Genomic DNA, 16,809 nt, shown 5'->3' with positions numbered 1-16,809 from the left:
AATAAAAAGGAATCAGCATTTTTATTCCTCCCTGAAGTTCCTGGAAGGAAAACCCATGAAAGCTCATGCAAGAAAAAGAGCACGTTATACGGTTTCAAATTACTGAAGATAAAAACTGCAGGGCGAGTGTAATACACATTCATTTTACAATACATTACGAGATTGTAACATTGTTTCCAAGTTAAAAACAACAAGCTAAAATAGTTAGATTTTTCATAATCACAACTGAAACATGCGCTGCCGCTTGGAGGTATAAACTGAAAACTATGTATGAAACAAAATTTGGTTGCCACCAAAAATTGGTTTTGGTAAGCCAGACAAACCACTCCAAACTATCATCACCTCCAAAAGACAGCATTTAAGTACATTAGTACCGTTTAAGTACATTAGTGCCAGGGATAAGGAACAGTTACTGGAAAGGAATTTATTAAATATTTAAAGCCGGCCAATAATTCCTACTGTCTAAATATTCGGGTTTTTCTCCCTACAAAACAGTCAGCAGAACATGATGAAGTTCAACTCCCCGTGTTTAACTCACCAATAAGGAGATCCCCTCCTTTGCCCGGAGAAAAACAACATTTCCCCAAGGCAGGGAAGTTTCCGTCCCCCCTGCCGAAGCCGGAACGATTTCGGTTGCGCTCGGTTGGGTTTGTGTGTCCCCAAGGGCGCTCCCCCGCCCCAGGCACCCCCGGCGCAGGCCCGGGGCCGGTGGGTACAGTCGGTGGTGCCGTCACGAAGCAGCTTCCCGGCGTCAGCGTGGCCATGACGGCGACGGGCTCCGAGCACACCCGGCCTCTCCTCGCCTCTCCTTCCCCCCAAGATGGAGGAGCCGCCTTCAGCCCGCTCCGCCCGGGGAGCGGCCGTTCCGCTCCAGCCCCGCCGCGGCGGGAGCCAAAAGCTTCCTCCGGGGGCCCGCACGGAGCCGCCGCCTCCTCCGGACCGGGCCGGACCGGGCTGTACCCGCGCCCCGCTGCTCCCCGGGGAACCGCCCCCCCCCCCCACCCGAGCCACTCCGGCCGCCCGCCCGCCTCCATTTTATAGCGAGCCCAAAGGCGGCTGGGCCGCCTTTCCCGCGACCTCCCCGCCGCAGCGGCGGCCCCGCTCCCACTCTCCTCCCGCCCCGGTGCTCCCCCACCCGCCTCCCACACTCACCGCGGGCAGAGAAGGGGGCTCTCGCCGCGGCCGCCGAGGGTCTCAGCCGCGCCGCGCCGCCATTTCCTCCTCGCTCCGCGGCAGCGCTGGGCGGAGCTGCCCCGCCCCGCCCCGCCCCCGCCACCATCGACACCGAGATGGCGGCACCGGGGCCAGAGCGCCGCCCTTGGCGCGCGGCTCCCGGAGGACCCGGCGGGCGCTGGGCGGGAGAGCGGCGGCCCCGCCCCTCAGCGCCCTCAGCGCTATGGCGGCCGCTGCTCACGGCGAGAGCCCTCGGCGCCGCGGCGGCCGCTGCTCACGGCGAGAGCCCTCGGCGCTATGGCGGCCGCTGCTCACGGCGAGAGCCCTCGGCGCCGCGGCGGCCGCTGCTCACGGCGAGAGCCCTCGGCGCCGCGGCGGCCGCTCCCCGGACAGCGCGGCGGCTATGCTCCTTCTGCGCTCACTCCCTGCGCCCCCTCCCCGCGCCCCTCGGGGCTCCCTCAGGCCCTCTCCGGTTTCTCCGCTTGCAAACCCAGGCTGATCCCGGGAACGGCAGCTTTAGCCATGATTCGTGAGCGTGGAAGGACACCGGAGGAACATGGCAGAGGAGCCAGGCTGCTGCTGCACAACCACCTGCTCACAGCAGCTGTGCTCCCCACCTGTGCGCATTCCACTGGGACTTGGTTGGTTTTTCTATTCTACTCACACTGTTTGGCAAATTGCTGTTGTGATGCTTTCCTCTGGCTCCAAGTTACGGAGTGCTGACTGAATCTGCCCATCCAACACATGGAGCCTCCACAGGAAACGCCCTTTATCAGTGGTTAAGCTACTCAAAAACCACTCCAGGATCCAAACTGCTACAAACAGCTACAGAGAGTTAACGTCCATTTATGTGTTTTGTTCCTTCTGTCACTTTTTGAGACAGTGGCACCCAGATACATCCACACCTCACAGTCACTGAGGGATCCCAAGAAGTACAGGACACCCCCAACACCATACAGAGACCCCTGACCTGGGCACCTGAAGAGCCTTTAGATGTGTGAGGTTTGGCACTTTGATTACCCTGATCATGCACATTTTTCCTCATGGGTTGATAACATGGAGTTCAGGTGGACTCCAGACAGTTAGAGTGTTTACTAAGATTAAGGAATGAAAATGTGAAGAAAAAAACCCCAACAAACTGCTTAGGAATGATTGTACAGAATTACAGGATTCTGTCAAGTAATTTGATTACATCTTTTAGGAGGATATTCATGAGACTTCTGGTGGCAAAAGCTCAGGAGAATGTTGGAAAAGCTGCTATTAGCATAGTCAGCTTCTTTCTCCAGCTGTAAAACTGAGCAGTTTTAATACTTCACCCAGGAACACCAAGAGGTAAAAAACCACAAAAGGTTCCTGTGCAAAAGTACAAAACACCACAATTACGGTAAAGCAGGAATTCAGATTTTGTTCTGCAGCTACAGAGCTGCTATAAATGACATAACATGGAGGGAAAATACTTTAGGGTTTGGTAGATCAAACTGCACTGTGATTTATGCTCTAGGAAAAGCTAATAACATGCTTTAATGGATAAATTTAGTGTCTAGGGAGTGCTCAAACCCAGGAATTACACACCAACAGAAAGGGAACACGCAGAACAAGGAATTGCACAGCAGCAGTGAACAGGGGATGCCTGCCATAAGGAATCCTGCCGTGAAACAGGTATTAAATTCCTCTTACACACATTTAGTAAGAGGCTTGCACCACTTTAACATAATGGTGGTGCAATGTGCACACCCAGTGAGTGCCACCTGAGCACACTACACTTTCAACCACAAAACCTCTACACCTTTGTGTTAAAGCCAGAAGATCTACCTTTGCTGACTAAACATGTGTCATGTTCATCATCAACACCTCAGTTCTTTCCCTACCTTGTTGTCTTCCTAATTCTTTTCCTGTTAAAGCCTAATTTCCTTTAATTTGGGAAATTTACTCCTGTGTTACTGGTCTGAATCTACATCATCCTGGCAGCAAAGCAGGAGGAGCTTTTTTTGGTTATAATGTGAGTTTTGTTTCACTTCAAGCCTCCTCTCCTGTTACATGCTGGTAATTTGGTTTGAAATGAAAACTCTGCTGGGAAATCCTAGTAATAACCACCAATCAGCTTCTAAAACAGTCTAAAAAGCACCTTACCTGTCTCTCCTTCTTAGACACCAGAGAAGTTTATGCTGAGATACTGTCCCCAGGACAGATACCTACAAATCCCTCAGCACTACCTCTCCTCAAAACTTTCCACTTCCTTCCAAAACCTTTTGTGTGGTCAGTGCACTGATTTTCTCCTGCAGCTGATACATCTTTACTTATTTATCCTTTGGGCTTCCATAATTAATTGGTTTTTTTAAAACTTTGGGTTCCTAAAATTGGCCTCACTTATATTTGTAGTGTCTCACACAAGGGTTGTTACATGTGACCCATAAAACCTTGTGACAGACACTAACACATCACTATTGTGTGGGACAGAGACAATATCCCCAGATCTGGGATGTCACTTCTCACCCACCTTTCCCTTAACCGCTGTTTGAAGATGCAAAGCCCTTAAATATAAATACAACACTTATTTTATGTTCATTCTTTCCCTCAGTTTTCCCTCACCGATTGTTCTGAATGAGCCAATTGCAGCAGCCAAGAAAAACTGGAGATAAGAGTTAGCCCATGAAAAGAGCAGGGATGAAAGCAAATGAGCAAGTCCTCCTCCCTCCTCGGTCTCTGGTGATTTTGTTGTATTTAACAGATAATTAACACATTTAAGTCAGAAGAGACTAATTTCTGTTGGCTATGCTCCAACTTTACCTTTTTTTAGTGGAAAAAAGCCTCTGTCCTCAGAGCTCTGCACATCACAAAATAGACACATCAGGTGTCAAGGTAATGCCTCTTCAGGATTCTTGATGCTCCAAGGCTCCTGATACTTATTTTCCAAAAAGACTACATGAACACAGAGAAATACTTTAATGAGGGTTAATCACATTCACATAAATAAAGTAAACCCCTTCTCTACCAGCTGGCACAAACTTGCAGAATTTTTCCCCCCTCCAGTTCCAGATAAATCCCTTCAATAGAAGCATTTTTGTGACTTCTCTTGGAATGAGTGACTTTGGTTTGGAATTTGCTCCACGTAACTCCAAATATTCGTCATCGAAACACCTTTTTGAAATTAGGATTTAACAAATTCTAATTCATGTAAAAAATCTATAAACTGTACTTAGAGTTATTATGTTTCTTTTAATCTCAGTTTTGTCATCTTGCCCCCAAAGAATCCAACTTTCCATGTTACTCCTGCCCTCATTACTGTAAGATTCTTGTAAGACTGTGGCATATGGAAGTCGTATTTTGGGATAATTTCCCAAGAGCAAAGTAGTCATGCATTTTAATCCAACTTGGGAGTCACAGGAGTATCCTGCAAAGTTTTCCCTCAGCAATGAAAGAAAGGTTTTGTTCCAACTTTTGGGAGAATATTAAGAGTTTTTGACAGAAGTCAGCATTTAGTGCTAGGAAAAGAGAGAATTATGGAGGAAACCTTTTCCCCTGAATTGTTGCACAGCTTTCTATCTTCCTGAAGTATAAAATATGTATCATTTATTACTCAAGATACTGCGTAATTCCCCATACATGCAGAATTTTCATTGTACTCGGAGCATTAGTAGGGGAAAAAAAGGCATGGATCAAGATTTCCACCCCTGATAGTGTTCCAGGCTGGGTTGGATGGGGCTTGGACCAACCTCATCCAGTGGAAGATGTTCCTGCCCTCTATCAGTTTGAAGCTATTCCTCCTTTTCTTACCATTATGGTTCCTGCTGAAATGCAGCTGGCCATGATATTCTGCATAGAATCATTACAAACTTCTTTTTTGTATCTTTATGATCAGAAAAAAATACCAACTCTTAAAAACATTTAAAAAAAATAACAAAACGCATCAAATTATTTTTCATGACAAGTAAAATCACAGCTCTGCAGCTGCTTTTAGCCCATTTTTACTTTTCTTTAGCTCAGGGACAATGAAGGGGAAAAGGGAAACTTCTGCTGCAGCTGGTCAACCATCCCAACCTCTGAAAACCAGGGGTCAGCACCACACAGTCAAACTTTTGCTAAACAGTGGCTCCCATATTTTTACCTTATTATTTCAATTTATTATTTTACTTATTAGACAGCAATTACACCTGTTCTTTAATCTTTACCTGTGAATAGCAGCTGTGGTATGGATTGTCCTCTGTTGAATCCTCTCTGCATAGAGCATATTTCCCTTAGGAAATCCTCACAGAGAGGACATCCTCTTTCTCTCTCCCACTTTATGGAAGTCTCCCGAGAAACTCCACCTCTTAGGGAGGAGCTGACAAGAACAGGACAGGATACCTAAGCCAGAGACAGATTTACAAGCCAACAGGTTCAAAAATAGTCTGAATGTTTATGTTTCCTAATGAGTCAAATTCATTGAGATTCGTTTTTAGATCAAAGCCTAGGAAGAGCCCTCTCCAATCAAAAGGAATATTTGCCAGGCTGTAGCTTTCCTTATTTTTTGGCTACAACTAACAGCATGGATTACTGAATATTTGAAGCTCTATGTCCAGAATTCTGCATTGTTTATAAACTTGGAGCTTTGTTTGGGGAACTAAGTTAAAATAATAATTAAAATAATAAAATAGTAATTGAGGCACAGATCTCTGCTTTCTGGTGACCAGTTGACAGGACCCAAGGCAATGGCTGGAATTTTGTCAGGGAAGGTTCAGGGTGGATTTAGGAAAAAGTTCTTCACTCAGAGGGTGGTCGAGTACTGAACAGGCTCCCCAGGGAATGGTCACAGCCCCAAGGCTGCCAGAGCTCCAGGAATATTTGGAAGAGGGTGGGATTGTCCGGCTGTCTGTGCAGGGCTAGGGATTGGACTTTGTTCTTTGTGTGTCTCTTCCAACTCAGGATATTCTATGGTTCTAATAAATTATTTATTACATTGTGGGTTTTCTCTGTTTCAATGTAAGCACAATTGTAATGAAAGTAAGTTTTGGAGCCTGGGCTTTATTGCAGTTACAAAAACAAGAGCGAAAAGTGCACGACTGTGTCCATATTCCCAGTCTGTGTGAATGAAGGAGGAGTATCATTTGCAGCATTTCACACATAAAAGTGTGTATTTTAAGCCTGTTCTCCCTTTAAATGTACAAATCGAGGTTTTGGTGCAAAATATGGAATATGTAAAATTTTCTGAAGGAAGGATATTCTTTGAAGTTTTGGGAAGTTAACAAAGCTTGGGAAGAAGGAGGTACCAATGACAGTGGACACGAAGAATGCAGAATTCATGGGCCACAAGACTATCTAACAGAACTCCAAGATAAGGAAGATACTGATAAAGCCAATTCAGCAAATGTGCTGAAATCAGCTCCAACTGGGTTAAAGGTAATTAGGGCAGGGGCAGATCGTGACCACTGATGTATCCTAAAGAAAAAACTGAGCATGCGGATTAATCAACTTAAGCCAATGAACACTAATTCGTTTGCTAAATGTATAAATAGTAAGAAATTCTGATAGTTGGTATGCTGGCTTTGTGGATTCCCCATGTAGCACCCATTTCTGCGCTGAATTGTAAATAAATCAAATACCTCGACTCTGTGTGTGGATTGGCCTCTTGTTCACCGAGTGCAACAACCTATTTTGGCAACATTGTGTTCCTGCCTTTTCTGCAGTGACTCACAGACCCCGCGGCGGGTTCATCAACGCCTCAGCAACCACTGCGCGTTTTCACAGAGACCATCAATCCTCAGCCAGGACACTTCCCGGCCCAGCCGATCAACACACGTGAAAAGGCCCGCACACGGATATCGCAGGCTGTGCCCTGCCCGTTCGCCTGGCAGATGGCGGGGCCGCAGCTCCCACGGCCACTCCCTGCAAAACTGCTGCTCCCACCGACCCCGCTGTGTCCGCGCACAGGCCGCCGCCGCCGCCTCACACGGCGGTTCCTGCGCCCCTCGCGCCGAGCACGGCCCGGATCAATCTCTGCCTCAACTGCTCGCGGCGGGGCGGCGCTCGGTGCCGTGAGCCGAGCGGGAGCGGGCGGGCCGAGCGGGAGCGAGCGGGAGCGGGCGGGCCGAGCGGGAGCGGGCGGGCCGGGCAGGAGGAGGCGGGCCCGTCCCTCAGCGCCCCGCGCCCGCCATGGCCGCCCCCGCCGCCTCTGCGCTGCCCCGGCCCCGCTCCGCGGTCGCGTGTTCTCGCCCGCTCCCCGCGCGCTGATTGGCCGCGAGCGCCGCTCTCGCGAGACCCGCGCGCCTGCGGCCCGGCGGAGGCGGCGGAGGCCCCGCGTTCGTGCGTCGGAGCGGCCCCGGGCGCGCGCGGTAAGATGGCGGCGGGGGGGCCGCGCCGGCCTCGGGGCACGGCGGGAGCGGGGCCCTCACCCTAACCCGGACCCGCCGGCCCGGCCGGAGCTCGCCCGCCGCGGCCACTGCGGAGGCGCCGGGCCTGTGGCGAGCGGGGCCCAGCGCTCCCGTGGCCCAGCGCCCCTGTGGCCCGCGCAGGGCCGGGCCGGGGCGGCGGGGGAAGCCGGGTTCGCAGCGGGCCGGGCCGGGCCGCAACAGCAGCGCGGGCCGGCGGGAGCCCCGTTCCCCCAGCGCCGTTGGGAGCGGCGGAACGCGGGGCCGGGAGCGATCGGGGCCCGGGCGGGTTGTGCTCCCGTTGTTGGAGTTGCCGGGTGCGGGGCGGCTTCGGCCGCGGGTTAGAGAAGGGAGAACCTGTTGGAAGCGGCTCGCGATGAGGAGGCGATGAGGAGTCGCGCTGCCTCTCGTGATGTTTGACAGGGGTGGCGGTGCCGGTTGCTGTTGTTGTGGTCGCCTGTCCTCCCCTTTCGTTGCCCCCGTGGTCGTTACTTGGAAGTAGAAATCATTAAATGCGGCTTTGGTAAAGTGCTTTGCCTACCAATCCGAACAAAAATATTGTCGAGAAAAACAGTGGAGATAACGTTTTAGTAGCGCTGACAGGAGAACTTTTGGGGACAGCGAAGCTGAGCTGGTGTAAGGCTTTGAGTTGTACACTGGGTAATGTATCATGGACAGTTTTGTAGCTGTGCAATATATGGAGCTGTCCGAAGTTTGGGTGCAGATTTAAAGCAGATATTGTTTACGTAGGCATTGCTATAAGTGTTTGTCACAGTGTTTCTGGCTGGCTGTCAAACTCTGATTCACTGGTTTCACACGGTGATGCTGCATGTCCTGTGTAAATTCTATGCAATATTTATATGGAGTGGATTTAAGAGTAAGTACAAGAAGATGGTATTTGAATTTTTTATTCTGAGATTTCTGAAAGCAGCTTTAGAGTCTGGCAAATAGATGTGGAAGAGAGCAGGGATGAGGAGGAAAATGCAAAACTGGTTTAAGATAAAAGGGTCAGTTTTGGATTATGAATTTAAAAGAGCTCATAGGAAGCTCTAAAGATGGCAGTAACACAGTTCTTACACACATTAAGCTTATTTTTTCTTGAATCATGTTAAATGAGATGCTTTTCTTTTGTAGTTAGAGTCCAGGATGAGTTATGCAGAAAAACCTGATGAAATCACGAAAGATGAATGGATGGAAAAACTTAATAACTTACATATCCAGAGAGCAGACATGAACCGCCTTATCATGAACTACCTTGTCACAGGTAAAAACGGGTGGTAACGTCTGGAGGCTCTTAATGTGTGTCACATACTTTATCAGACAGTTTGGGGTAAAATATGGAACTGGATGGAGTGGAACTAAGGGCTGTGAGGACTTTGTGATTGCTGTTGGCTTGTCTTAGCCAACAACTGCTCTGGTGTTCTCTTAGCTGCAGACTGACAAAGAATCAGAGACTGAGCAGTTCTCATGGAATACGAATGGCATTTATGAGCCTGAACTCTTCTGCTAAAAGATAGAGAAAGCAAAGTGTTTTCTGCAACGCTGTAAACATGACCTGCTTCTCCATGGTGTCCTTTTTTGTGCCATTGAAACAGCTCAAGATAAATTGCTGTTGTTAAATAACAGTCTGAAAGCTGCAAGAACAACTATCAGAAGCAAGTTTTTAACTGGGCAGAAAGATAAACTCTGAAAGGGCACTGTTGTCAAAATAATTTGAGACCAGGATATTAACCCCTTCAGCACATGGCCTGACTTTATGCTTGGAACAACCCAAACCTCGTCGGGAGTTGTTCCTAGCAATTAGGTGCATGCCATCCCAGGAAGCTGTGCTAGGGCGGAGGCCTTTGTAGCCATCTACACCCCTGTTTACACTGAGTGTGGGTGAAGCCTCTGGGCTGAAGGCAGAGCATCTTAGTGGGTGGTATAAATCAGTTTTGTGTCTATGAAAGCAAGACCTGGGATTTAAAAGAGCTGTTACAACCTTAACTACTATAGAAGAAAGCAAAATTATTTATTCTTGTGTATTCTCAGAAAAACTGCTGGATCTGTGTAAACAGATCTGGGGCTGGAGGGTGAAGCAAAACCTCCCACGTTTTGAAAATGTGACTTTAACAATCTCAATTTGTAACAAGCACAGTGCTTTTTTTAAGTATAAAACAGGCTTCCAAGTTAAAAGGTATTGGACTGCAAGTTGCATCCCTGGAGAATGAGAGTACATGAGTTCAGAATGAATTAAGCATTTGCTCTTAAATGCCTGTTGGATAAATAACTACTTAAATAGAGAGGAATTTTTCACAATTTCGGGTTAATCTTTAAACCTCCAAATTGCACAAGCATCACTCAAATATTTTCATTTAAGCAGATGGGTTTTCTTCTAAAGTGTTTCATACAATACATCCTATGGGTAAAATGTTCCTATTTCAGAGGGCTTTAAAGAAGCAGCAGAGAAATTTCGGATGGAGTCTGGAATTGAACCCAGTGTGGATTTAGAGACTCTGGATGAAAGAATAAAAATCCGCGAGATGATCTTGAAAGGACAGATCCAGGAAGCCATTGCATTGATAAACAGCCTTCATCCAGAGCTGCTGGATACCAACAGATATCTCTACTTTCATTTGCAGGTAAGGACAGGTGGCAAACTTTTATCTTTGTCTTAGAGTTTGCTGAGAGAGTGGGAAAAGTAGTGAAGAAATTAAGATTATGTTGGGAGGTTTGTGACTGAACGTGGATGCAATTGTGGGTGTTCTTGGCATTTTTTGGTAGCAATGGGAAACTTTGTGGCATGGTGCAGGAGACACCCTATACAGTTATTAACATAAAAACCTGTAACAGCAGTGGGCTGTGAGTTACCAGCTTCCAGTTTCTGAATTCCTTTAGTAACCCATCTTCTCAAACCCTGTTACTCTAAAGCACCAAGTTCCCCTTTTCGGTAAATTTTGCAGCCAAGATGCTGCTCCTTGTCTCACACATTGAGAAGAATTGACCTCAAACTGTCAAATTACAGATTAGTGTTTGTCTCAAATTACACACCAGTGTCTGAATCTTCCAGGCTTGAAATAGTGGAGATTTATTAATTTGTTGGGCTAATATTGCTGTGTCTTTCGTGTGTAGCAACAGCATTTGATTGAACTGATTCGGCAGCGTGAGACAGAGGCAGCTCTGGAATTTGCTCAGACCCAATTAGCAGAACAAGGGGAGGAGAGCAGGGAATGCCTGACAGAAATGGAGCGCACGCTGGCTCTGCTTGCCTTTGATAATCCCGAAGAATCACCATTTGGAGACTTGCTGAACATGATGCAGCGACAGAAGGTAGTCCTTTCTCAAAGGGAACCGATGTCTTTTATATGTATGTTATGAAAATGAAATCTAAATATTTTTGAAATGCTTAGAAAAAACTTACATAGTGATGTGCAAAAGAACAGAAGTGTTTCTTGAGCAAGATTTTTTTAAATGGTGTTAATATATTCCAAATGTATTCAACTACTTGGCTCTCTTCATTGCTTTCTCCAGGCTTGTAGTCTGTGGAGCTTTGTCCTGGCCATTTGTGAGGAATTAGCACACTAGGTGTGATCTTCCCAGTGTGTATGTGACTTTAGCAGTGTTAATCTTACGAAAACTGTCACTGAACTCCAGTTTTTCTTTTCCAGGTATGGAGTGAGGTTAATCAAGCTGTTCTAGACTACGAAAATCGTGAATCAACACCCAAGTTGGCAAAATTACTGAAACTACTACTGTGGGCTCAGAATGAGCTGGACCAGAAGAAAGTGAAATACCCCAAAATGACAGACCTCAGCAAGGGGACGATCGAAGAGCCCAAGTAAAATGTGTGCAGATGGACATCAAACAATCTTAGTACTGCACAGTATACATTTATATCAGTCTGTGACTGAAATATTTTTACTACAGTACAGCACTCGATTCAGATTTTTCAATGAACATCTAATTTGAAGGGAGAAAAGTCCCTTTTAAATGCTGCAAAAACTGCATTGAAAGGCGCTGTATCTCTTTGGAAGTCTGACTTAGGCTATGCACTATAATACATTTTTAAAAAAAACAATTAAACAGGACAGGAAAAATAGCATTTTTAAAAGTACAGAACTCAAGCTTTCTAAAGGCTGCTGATGCCTAGTTTAGTGGCCAGTGAGTTAATATGGAGTTATATTGGCAACTGTTCAGTTTAACTGTCTCCTGTTTGAAATGTGTATATAGAACAGTGAATATTTTCTACCTTTAAGTTATAGCCAGATACACATTCCCCTTAAAAGTAACTGGTCAAATTTTCATCTATAAACTTTGCAGTAAGGTCAACCTTTTGCTTAGGAAATAGTGTACAAACTTGTAAATCATAATTTAAGGACTTTTGGTTTGGTTTGGTTTTCTTCCTTGTTTGACTTTTTGGTGCTTTATATGGTGAGAGCTATGTTCATAATGGATCAGTGACCCATCTTTTCAGAAGGAGTATTGATGGAAATAGGCTTTTTCTTAATATTCACCAATGACCAAAATGGCCCCAGCGGCACTTGAGGGGGTTTTTTAGCAGGGACCTTTTCCCCTTTATGTTAAATTTGCAGCAATTCCAGGTGGCTGCTACAGCTTTGAAGGCCACTGGATGTCTGTAAGCTGAGAGACTTGTGCTAGGAGATCAAGTGGTGGGGAGAGATGCTTGTTGAAGCCTCTGATGCATCATCTTGTGCAGGATCTGCCTTCATGCTTGCTGAGTAAGAACTGTAGTTTTAGAGCTACTTGGGCTGTTTTTATGCCTTGAGCTAAGCAAAGCAGGGCTGTCTAAAATCAGAAATTTGCATTTTCTCACTTCTTCCATACCTTTCTGAAGAGATGCAGTTCATCCTCATCTGTATTTGTTTACTGACTGTCCTCACTCCAGTTAGAACTATAGTTTTAATGTTTTACATGTGAAGTCCAGACTTTCAAGTCAACAAATTGTAATCTTCTGGGTATGGGATGTTCTGGTTGAGCGATTGCAGCGCTGCACACTGGTTTACACCCAGTGGTAGGAAGCACTAATCTTGCCAAATCTATCTCTAGATTTTTAGGTCTATATATCAAGTTTTGCTGAGCACAGAGCAAGCTGATGAGTGAAACAGTTTAACATCATGAGACACTGGCAGTTGTCACACCAGTCCCATACTGTACATAATCTAGTCTTGTATGGTAGATATTACCCTGTAGAATGAAACTTAGTTTCCACTTAATTTTACTGGAATACTTAACGCATTGAACTGTATAAAGCTTTGCAGATACACCTGGCTTAGGGGAACTAACAAAACCTGTTACTGATTGCATTACTGTGAACACTGTTTGCTTGTGTAGCTATTTTGGGGGGGGAAGCCATTGTTTGTTAAGCAGCTGTGAGAGATGCAGAGCGCCAAGGTTAAGCGAGATGATGGATGTAACAAAATCATTTGTTCCCATTTCTTACTGATCGTTCTGTTCTTCACTTTGAGGCATTTGTGGTAGGGAGGTCTTCAAGTTTATATATAACAAACAAGCTATCAGTAGCCCCCTAACTACGGCAGCAGTCTGGCTTTCCTTCACCCAGACTGGTTATTCTAACACCAAACTTTTAACAGTTGTGGGTTTGGTTGTTTTGGGGTTTTTTTAAGTATTTTTTTTTCTTTTTGAAGTCGGTTGATGTCCGAAAACCATGTATAACTTTTAGTTTGTGAGAAACTGTATGGTTAATGTAACTTTGTTTAATAACAAACTGCAGAAACAAAACTGGAATAGCTCTAATTTCTTCATGTAGAACTGATCCGCTTTTCCTCTGTTCTGACACTTGTGTTGTTGAATCTCCTGTAAAGCTTCTCCCGGGTGAAGTGGAAAGTGGTGCGGTTTTGTGGCATGATGAGCATTTTTCTCCATGAGAAATGCAGTATTACAGCCCTGGGTGAGAAGTTCACTGTCCTCCTAGAACGCTCCCTTAATTCCATAGAGTATTTGAGCAATGATTGAGCATAGATTACTTGAATTTCCACTAGCTTGTTGGTTTTTTCCATTAAAAAATAAACGCGTTTTTTAAGGGGTTTAATATAAAATTAGTCTAGAACTATTTCACTTTGTTTTTATGAACATGCCACATTGATAAGCAGCTTTAATCTGTAAAGTTTTTGGTAACTGCAAGAAGATATTCGAAAGCTATGCATTTTAGAGAAAGCATAAAGGTAGTGATATTGGTACTTCTAAGGATCTTTATATTAGTGTATATAAAATAGTTTGCTTATACAAATATAATATATAATCTGTTTGAAATATTCTTGAATGGTAGGGGCTGTGAAACATATTATAATTTATGGAAATATTGTACACAGTAAACAGACGTCTCAGTACACAAATGAATTTTTGTCATATGCATGAGAGGTGTCTTATTTGGTGACTACTAATGAATGGGCTTTTGTTAACCCATTTTTGTTAGATAACCACTTTAACAAATACTATTAAATGCCACTTTGATCAGTTTGCTTTAGTGTAAAAATACATATTTTGTTCCACTGAATTTAGAACATTATGAAAATAACTTTTGTAAGAAGATTTGTTCCACACTCAACGTTGGCAGACAGATCTGGTCATTAGAGGTGGTGCACTCATCCTCCCCCAGCCTTGCCTTTGGTAAAAGCAAATAGGATTTTTTCATTCATGCTATGGATGTGGAGAAGCTGGATTGTAAAATATCCTGTCTTATACCTCTGCAGAAAGGCTGCATAGCAAGTGTGTTTTGATTAGGTTACAAATCTCCCTCCTTTTCCCAAAGCTATCACCTCCCTGTACCTGTCTTTGCTGTTCCCGTGTTTTGTTTCTGCCCGTCAAATCTAAGCTGAGCTGTGGCTGCTTCTGTTGTACAAAGGAGGGATTTGTGAAGGGTGGGGGATCACAGGCTTCCCTGAAGATGACGTTGTGGTGGTACATTGAGAAATACTTACGGAACTGTTTAATTTTATATAGCTGGAAAAGCAGAGGCTGCTGCACAGAAACTTAACAGCAGAATTTTGAGTAAAGCATTTCCTCTCAAGACTTTTGAAGAGGCAAACATACACCTTCGAGCCAGGTGAAGTACCTCTCTCTCTTTAAGATGATTTCATTGAAACACTTTCAGCTTCTTCCACCCACATTGCAAGAAAAATTGAAAAGAATTCTGCTTCCTTTCCACTCCTTGTAAATACAGGAAAAGCCACTACATTATTCCAGGGTGATTTTATTGTTTTTAATTTGTAAAATTTATGCTTTGTATGCTTGAGTATAAGCTTAAAGGCATTACTTAAAAGAATCCTTGACTAGCTGAGTGTTGTTCGACTTATTTCAAACCACCTTGTGTCCAAGTGGGTTACAAAGCTCATTAAATGGAGTTGGATCCCTGTGTGTTGTGTCTTCACGGGAAATGGGGCTGCTGCTGTCAGCCACAGCTGAGAGCATCCTTGAGAGCCAGAACAGAGCAGGATGTGGAATCCTATTTGCCCTAAATCTACCTTGAGGCTACAGGTTCTGACCTGCACTGTAGCTCTCTCTTCCCTTCAGAAGCCACGTCATGTCAGGAATTGTTTCTGCTCTGCTGTCCTTAACAAAAGGGGACAAGGAGGGTTCATAGCTGCTGTGTGAGCAGTGGTGTCCCCAGCCCTGCTTGGTGCTTTGTGTGCTCAGCTGAGCAGACACAGAACACAAAGCTCATGAACAGCGCCCTCAAAAGGATTTGTACTTCTCCATGGGCACCTCCAGGTGCTATAAACTATTTCTATTCCTCTCTGCTCCGCTTCTGCCTTCATCTGATTGAGTTAGATACAAAGCTGGTCAAACCACTGGTGGGCTGTGTGTTAATGCTTTCAGGCATCTCAGACCCAAAGCCCTGCGTGTTCTGTCATGCTCTTCATGTTACATGAGGATTCCAACAATATCCTGCTTCCTTATCCCACTTGGATGAATTTCTGCATGGAAGTTGCTGTTCATTTACAAGCAGTTTCAATTTGCCAACTTCTCTGATAAATTGCCTATTTTTCAGTGTATTGTTGCCTAGTAATTTTTCCAAGTTGGATTATTTAACAGTAGAAACCCACGCGTGTTTTCTTTATTCTGTGAAGAGTTGCATTAAAACTGCTCTGGGTTAGGGAGCTTTCAAGCTGCAGCCAGACTGTCCTTTCAGGAGACAACAGTTGTCCTTTATGGAATGTATGAGCCTATTACTCCTTTCACAGCCTTTCAGGATTTGATCTTAATCTGTTTTTAACTTCATAAAATCTTCAAATAATTCAACCATTGTATGGATAAACTACAGTGATAGTAAATGTCAGGTCAAATATTAACCCAATAATCTTTTGTTTGGTTTAATCTTTTGACAGATGAATCTGAAGACGGGGAAAAATGAGAGGAGGTTGTGTTCTTGTGTAAGATTATTTTCTTTAGTCAGCACCTGTTTTCTGAGTTGATTCCATTTGCCATTTAATTAGCTAGGTGGGAGGTTTGCTTATAGAAAATCATCCAGCAGTAAAAGGAACAATGTCTGTGTTTTTACTCTTTAAACTTATTTATGGGAATGTGATGGATGCTGCACTCAAACACTTTCAACTGCAGCTGGTTTGGACAGTGAAAGAAGCTCCTTATCTGAGAGGCAAATTTGTCAAGCTTCTTATTGAAGAGGTGACACTGAGCAGGACAAGGAGAGGAACCAGAGAGTACAAAAGTAAGGAAAACTTGTGCTTGATTTCCAAATTATCTACTAACTCACTAAAAGTATGATTCAGTGTTGCAGTGTCAGTGTTGGAAATGTTTGCACCCCTCAGCAGCGAGACTGGACACAGGATCACTCATACCTGGGTATGAGTTCATAATTTTTCTGGATCTGTGGTTACTCTACCGTGCCCAAGGCTTCTTCAGTTCTTTTCTGAGCTTAATTACATGCATTTCACTTTGCTAGTTACATCAGAACTCATCTCCACTCCTGCCTCAGGTTAACTGAAGTTCAAACACACACAATTTAAAAAACCCAAAATACATTGAACAATGGTTTACATTTTTGGCTGCAATTTGCCATGACTTGGCTCCCTCTTCTGGAAATGGGCACAGTAGCAGAATGAATAAAAATACTCATAGTTTTGTTTCCTGCCCAAATAAAGGGAGGAAAGCCTACAACTAAATGAAAGCTACCATGTGGTTCCTGTGCATGGTTCCCCTCAGTCTCTTCTTGCAGGAAAGCTCGTTGTATTTGTTTTCTCTGAGGCAGCAGAGTGACTGTGCCACAGGCCTTTTGGGGAAGGTACCTTTTTTGTGAAGAAGAAATACCAAAGTA

At 44.8% G+C, this 16,809-nt stretch overlaps 2 protein-coding genes across 5 annotated transcripts in view; one reads left to right on the top strand and one right to left on the bottom strand.

Annotated features, from left to right (window-relative positions):
* The window catches only part of DIDO1 (death inducer-obliterator 1), a 54,664-nt gene extending 47,478 nt beyond the window's left edge, over positions 1-7,186 (bottom strand). For 2 of the 3 annotated variants that reach the window (XM_069034186.1, XM_069034188.1), the window contains exon 1: positions 1,153-1,247. The gene's annotated coding sequence lies outside the window, so the exon portion shown is untranslated. Of the gene's footprint in view, positions 1-1,152; positions 1,248-3,960; positions 4,093-5,342; positions 5,518-6,752 lie in introns of those variants that run through there. The other variant, XM_069034187.1, reaches the window with a different exon arrangement.
* A 152-nt stretch (positions 7,187-7,338) lies between these two features.
* Positions 7,339-14,811, top strand: GID8 (GID complex subunit 8 homolog). 2 transcript variants are annotated; one of them, XM_069034124.1, is made up of 5 exons: positions 7,339-7,481; positions 8,652-8,781; positions 9,942-10,138; positions 10,629-10,826; positions 11,165-14,811. In XM_069034124.1, the coding sequence occupies exons 2-5, from the start codon at positions 8,664-8,666 to the stop codon at positions 11,336-11,338; spliced, it is 687 nt and encodes a 228-aa protein (XP_068890225.1). In that variant the 5' UTR covers positions 7,339-7,481; positions 8,652-8,663; the 3' UTR covers positions 11,339-14,811. The 2 variants fall into 2 exon arrangements, with proteins under 2 accessions (XP_068890225.1, XP_068890226.1); XM_069034125.1 differs by lacking the exon at positions 7,339-7,481 and adding an exon at positions 7,636-8,040.
* The last annotated feature ends 1,998 nt before the right edge of the window (positions 14,812-16,809 follow it).

The sequence above is a fragment of the Aphelocoma coerulescens genome, chromosome 20 (genome assembly GCF_041296385.1).
Source record: "Aphelocoma coerulescens isolate FSJ_1873_10779 chromosome 20, UR_Acoe_1.0, whole genome shotgun sequence".
NCBI lineage: Eukaryota > Metazoa > Chordata > Aves > Passeriformes > Corvidae > Aphelocoma > Aphelocoma coerulescens.
The sequence above is the reverse complement of the archived record's forward strand: the minus strand, read 5'-3'. Positions and strand labels throughout refer to the sequence as shown.

Bases quoted from the DNA above. Each gene is read 5' to 3' on its own strand.
- GID8 (XM_069034124.1), top strand. From the start codon at position 8,664: ATGAGTTATGCAGAAAAACCTGATGAAATCACGAAAGATGAATGGATG. The intron at 8,782-9,941 runs GTAAAAACGGGT...TTCCTATTTCAG, and splicing joins CATGAACTACCTTGTCACAG to AGGGCTTTAAAGAAGCAGCA. The intron at 10,139-10,628 runs GTAAGGACAGGT...TTTCGTGTGTAG, and splicing joins ATCTCTACTTTCATTTGCAG to CAACAGCATTTGATTGAACT.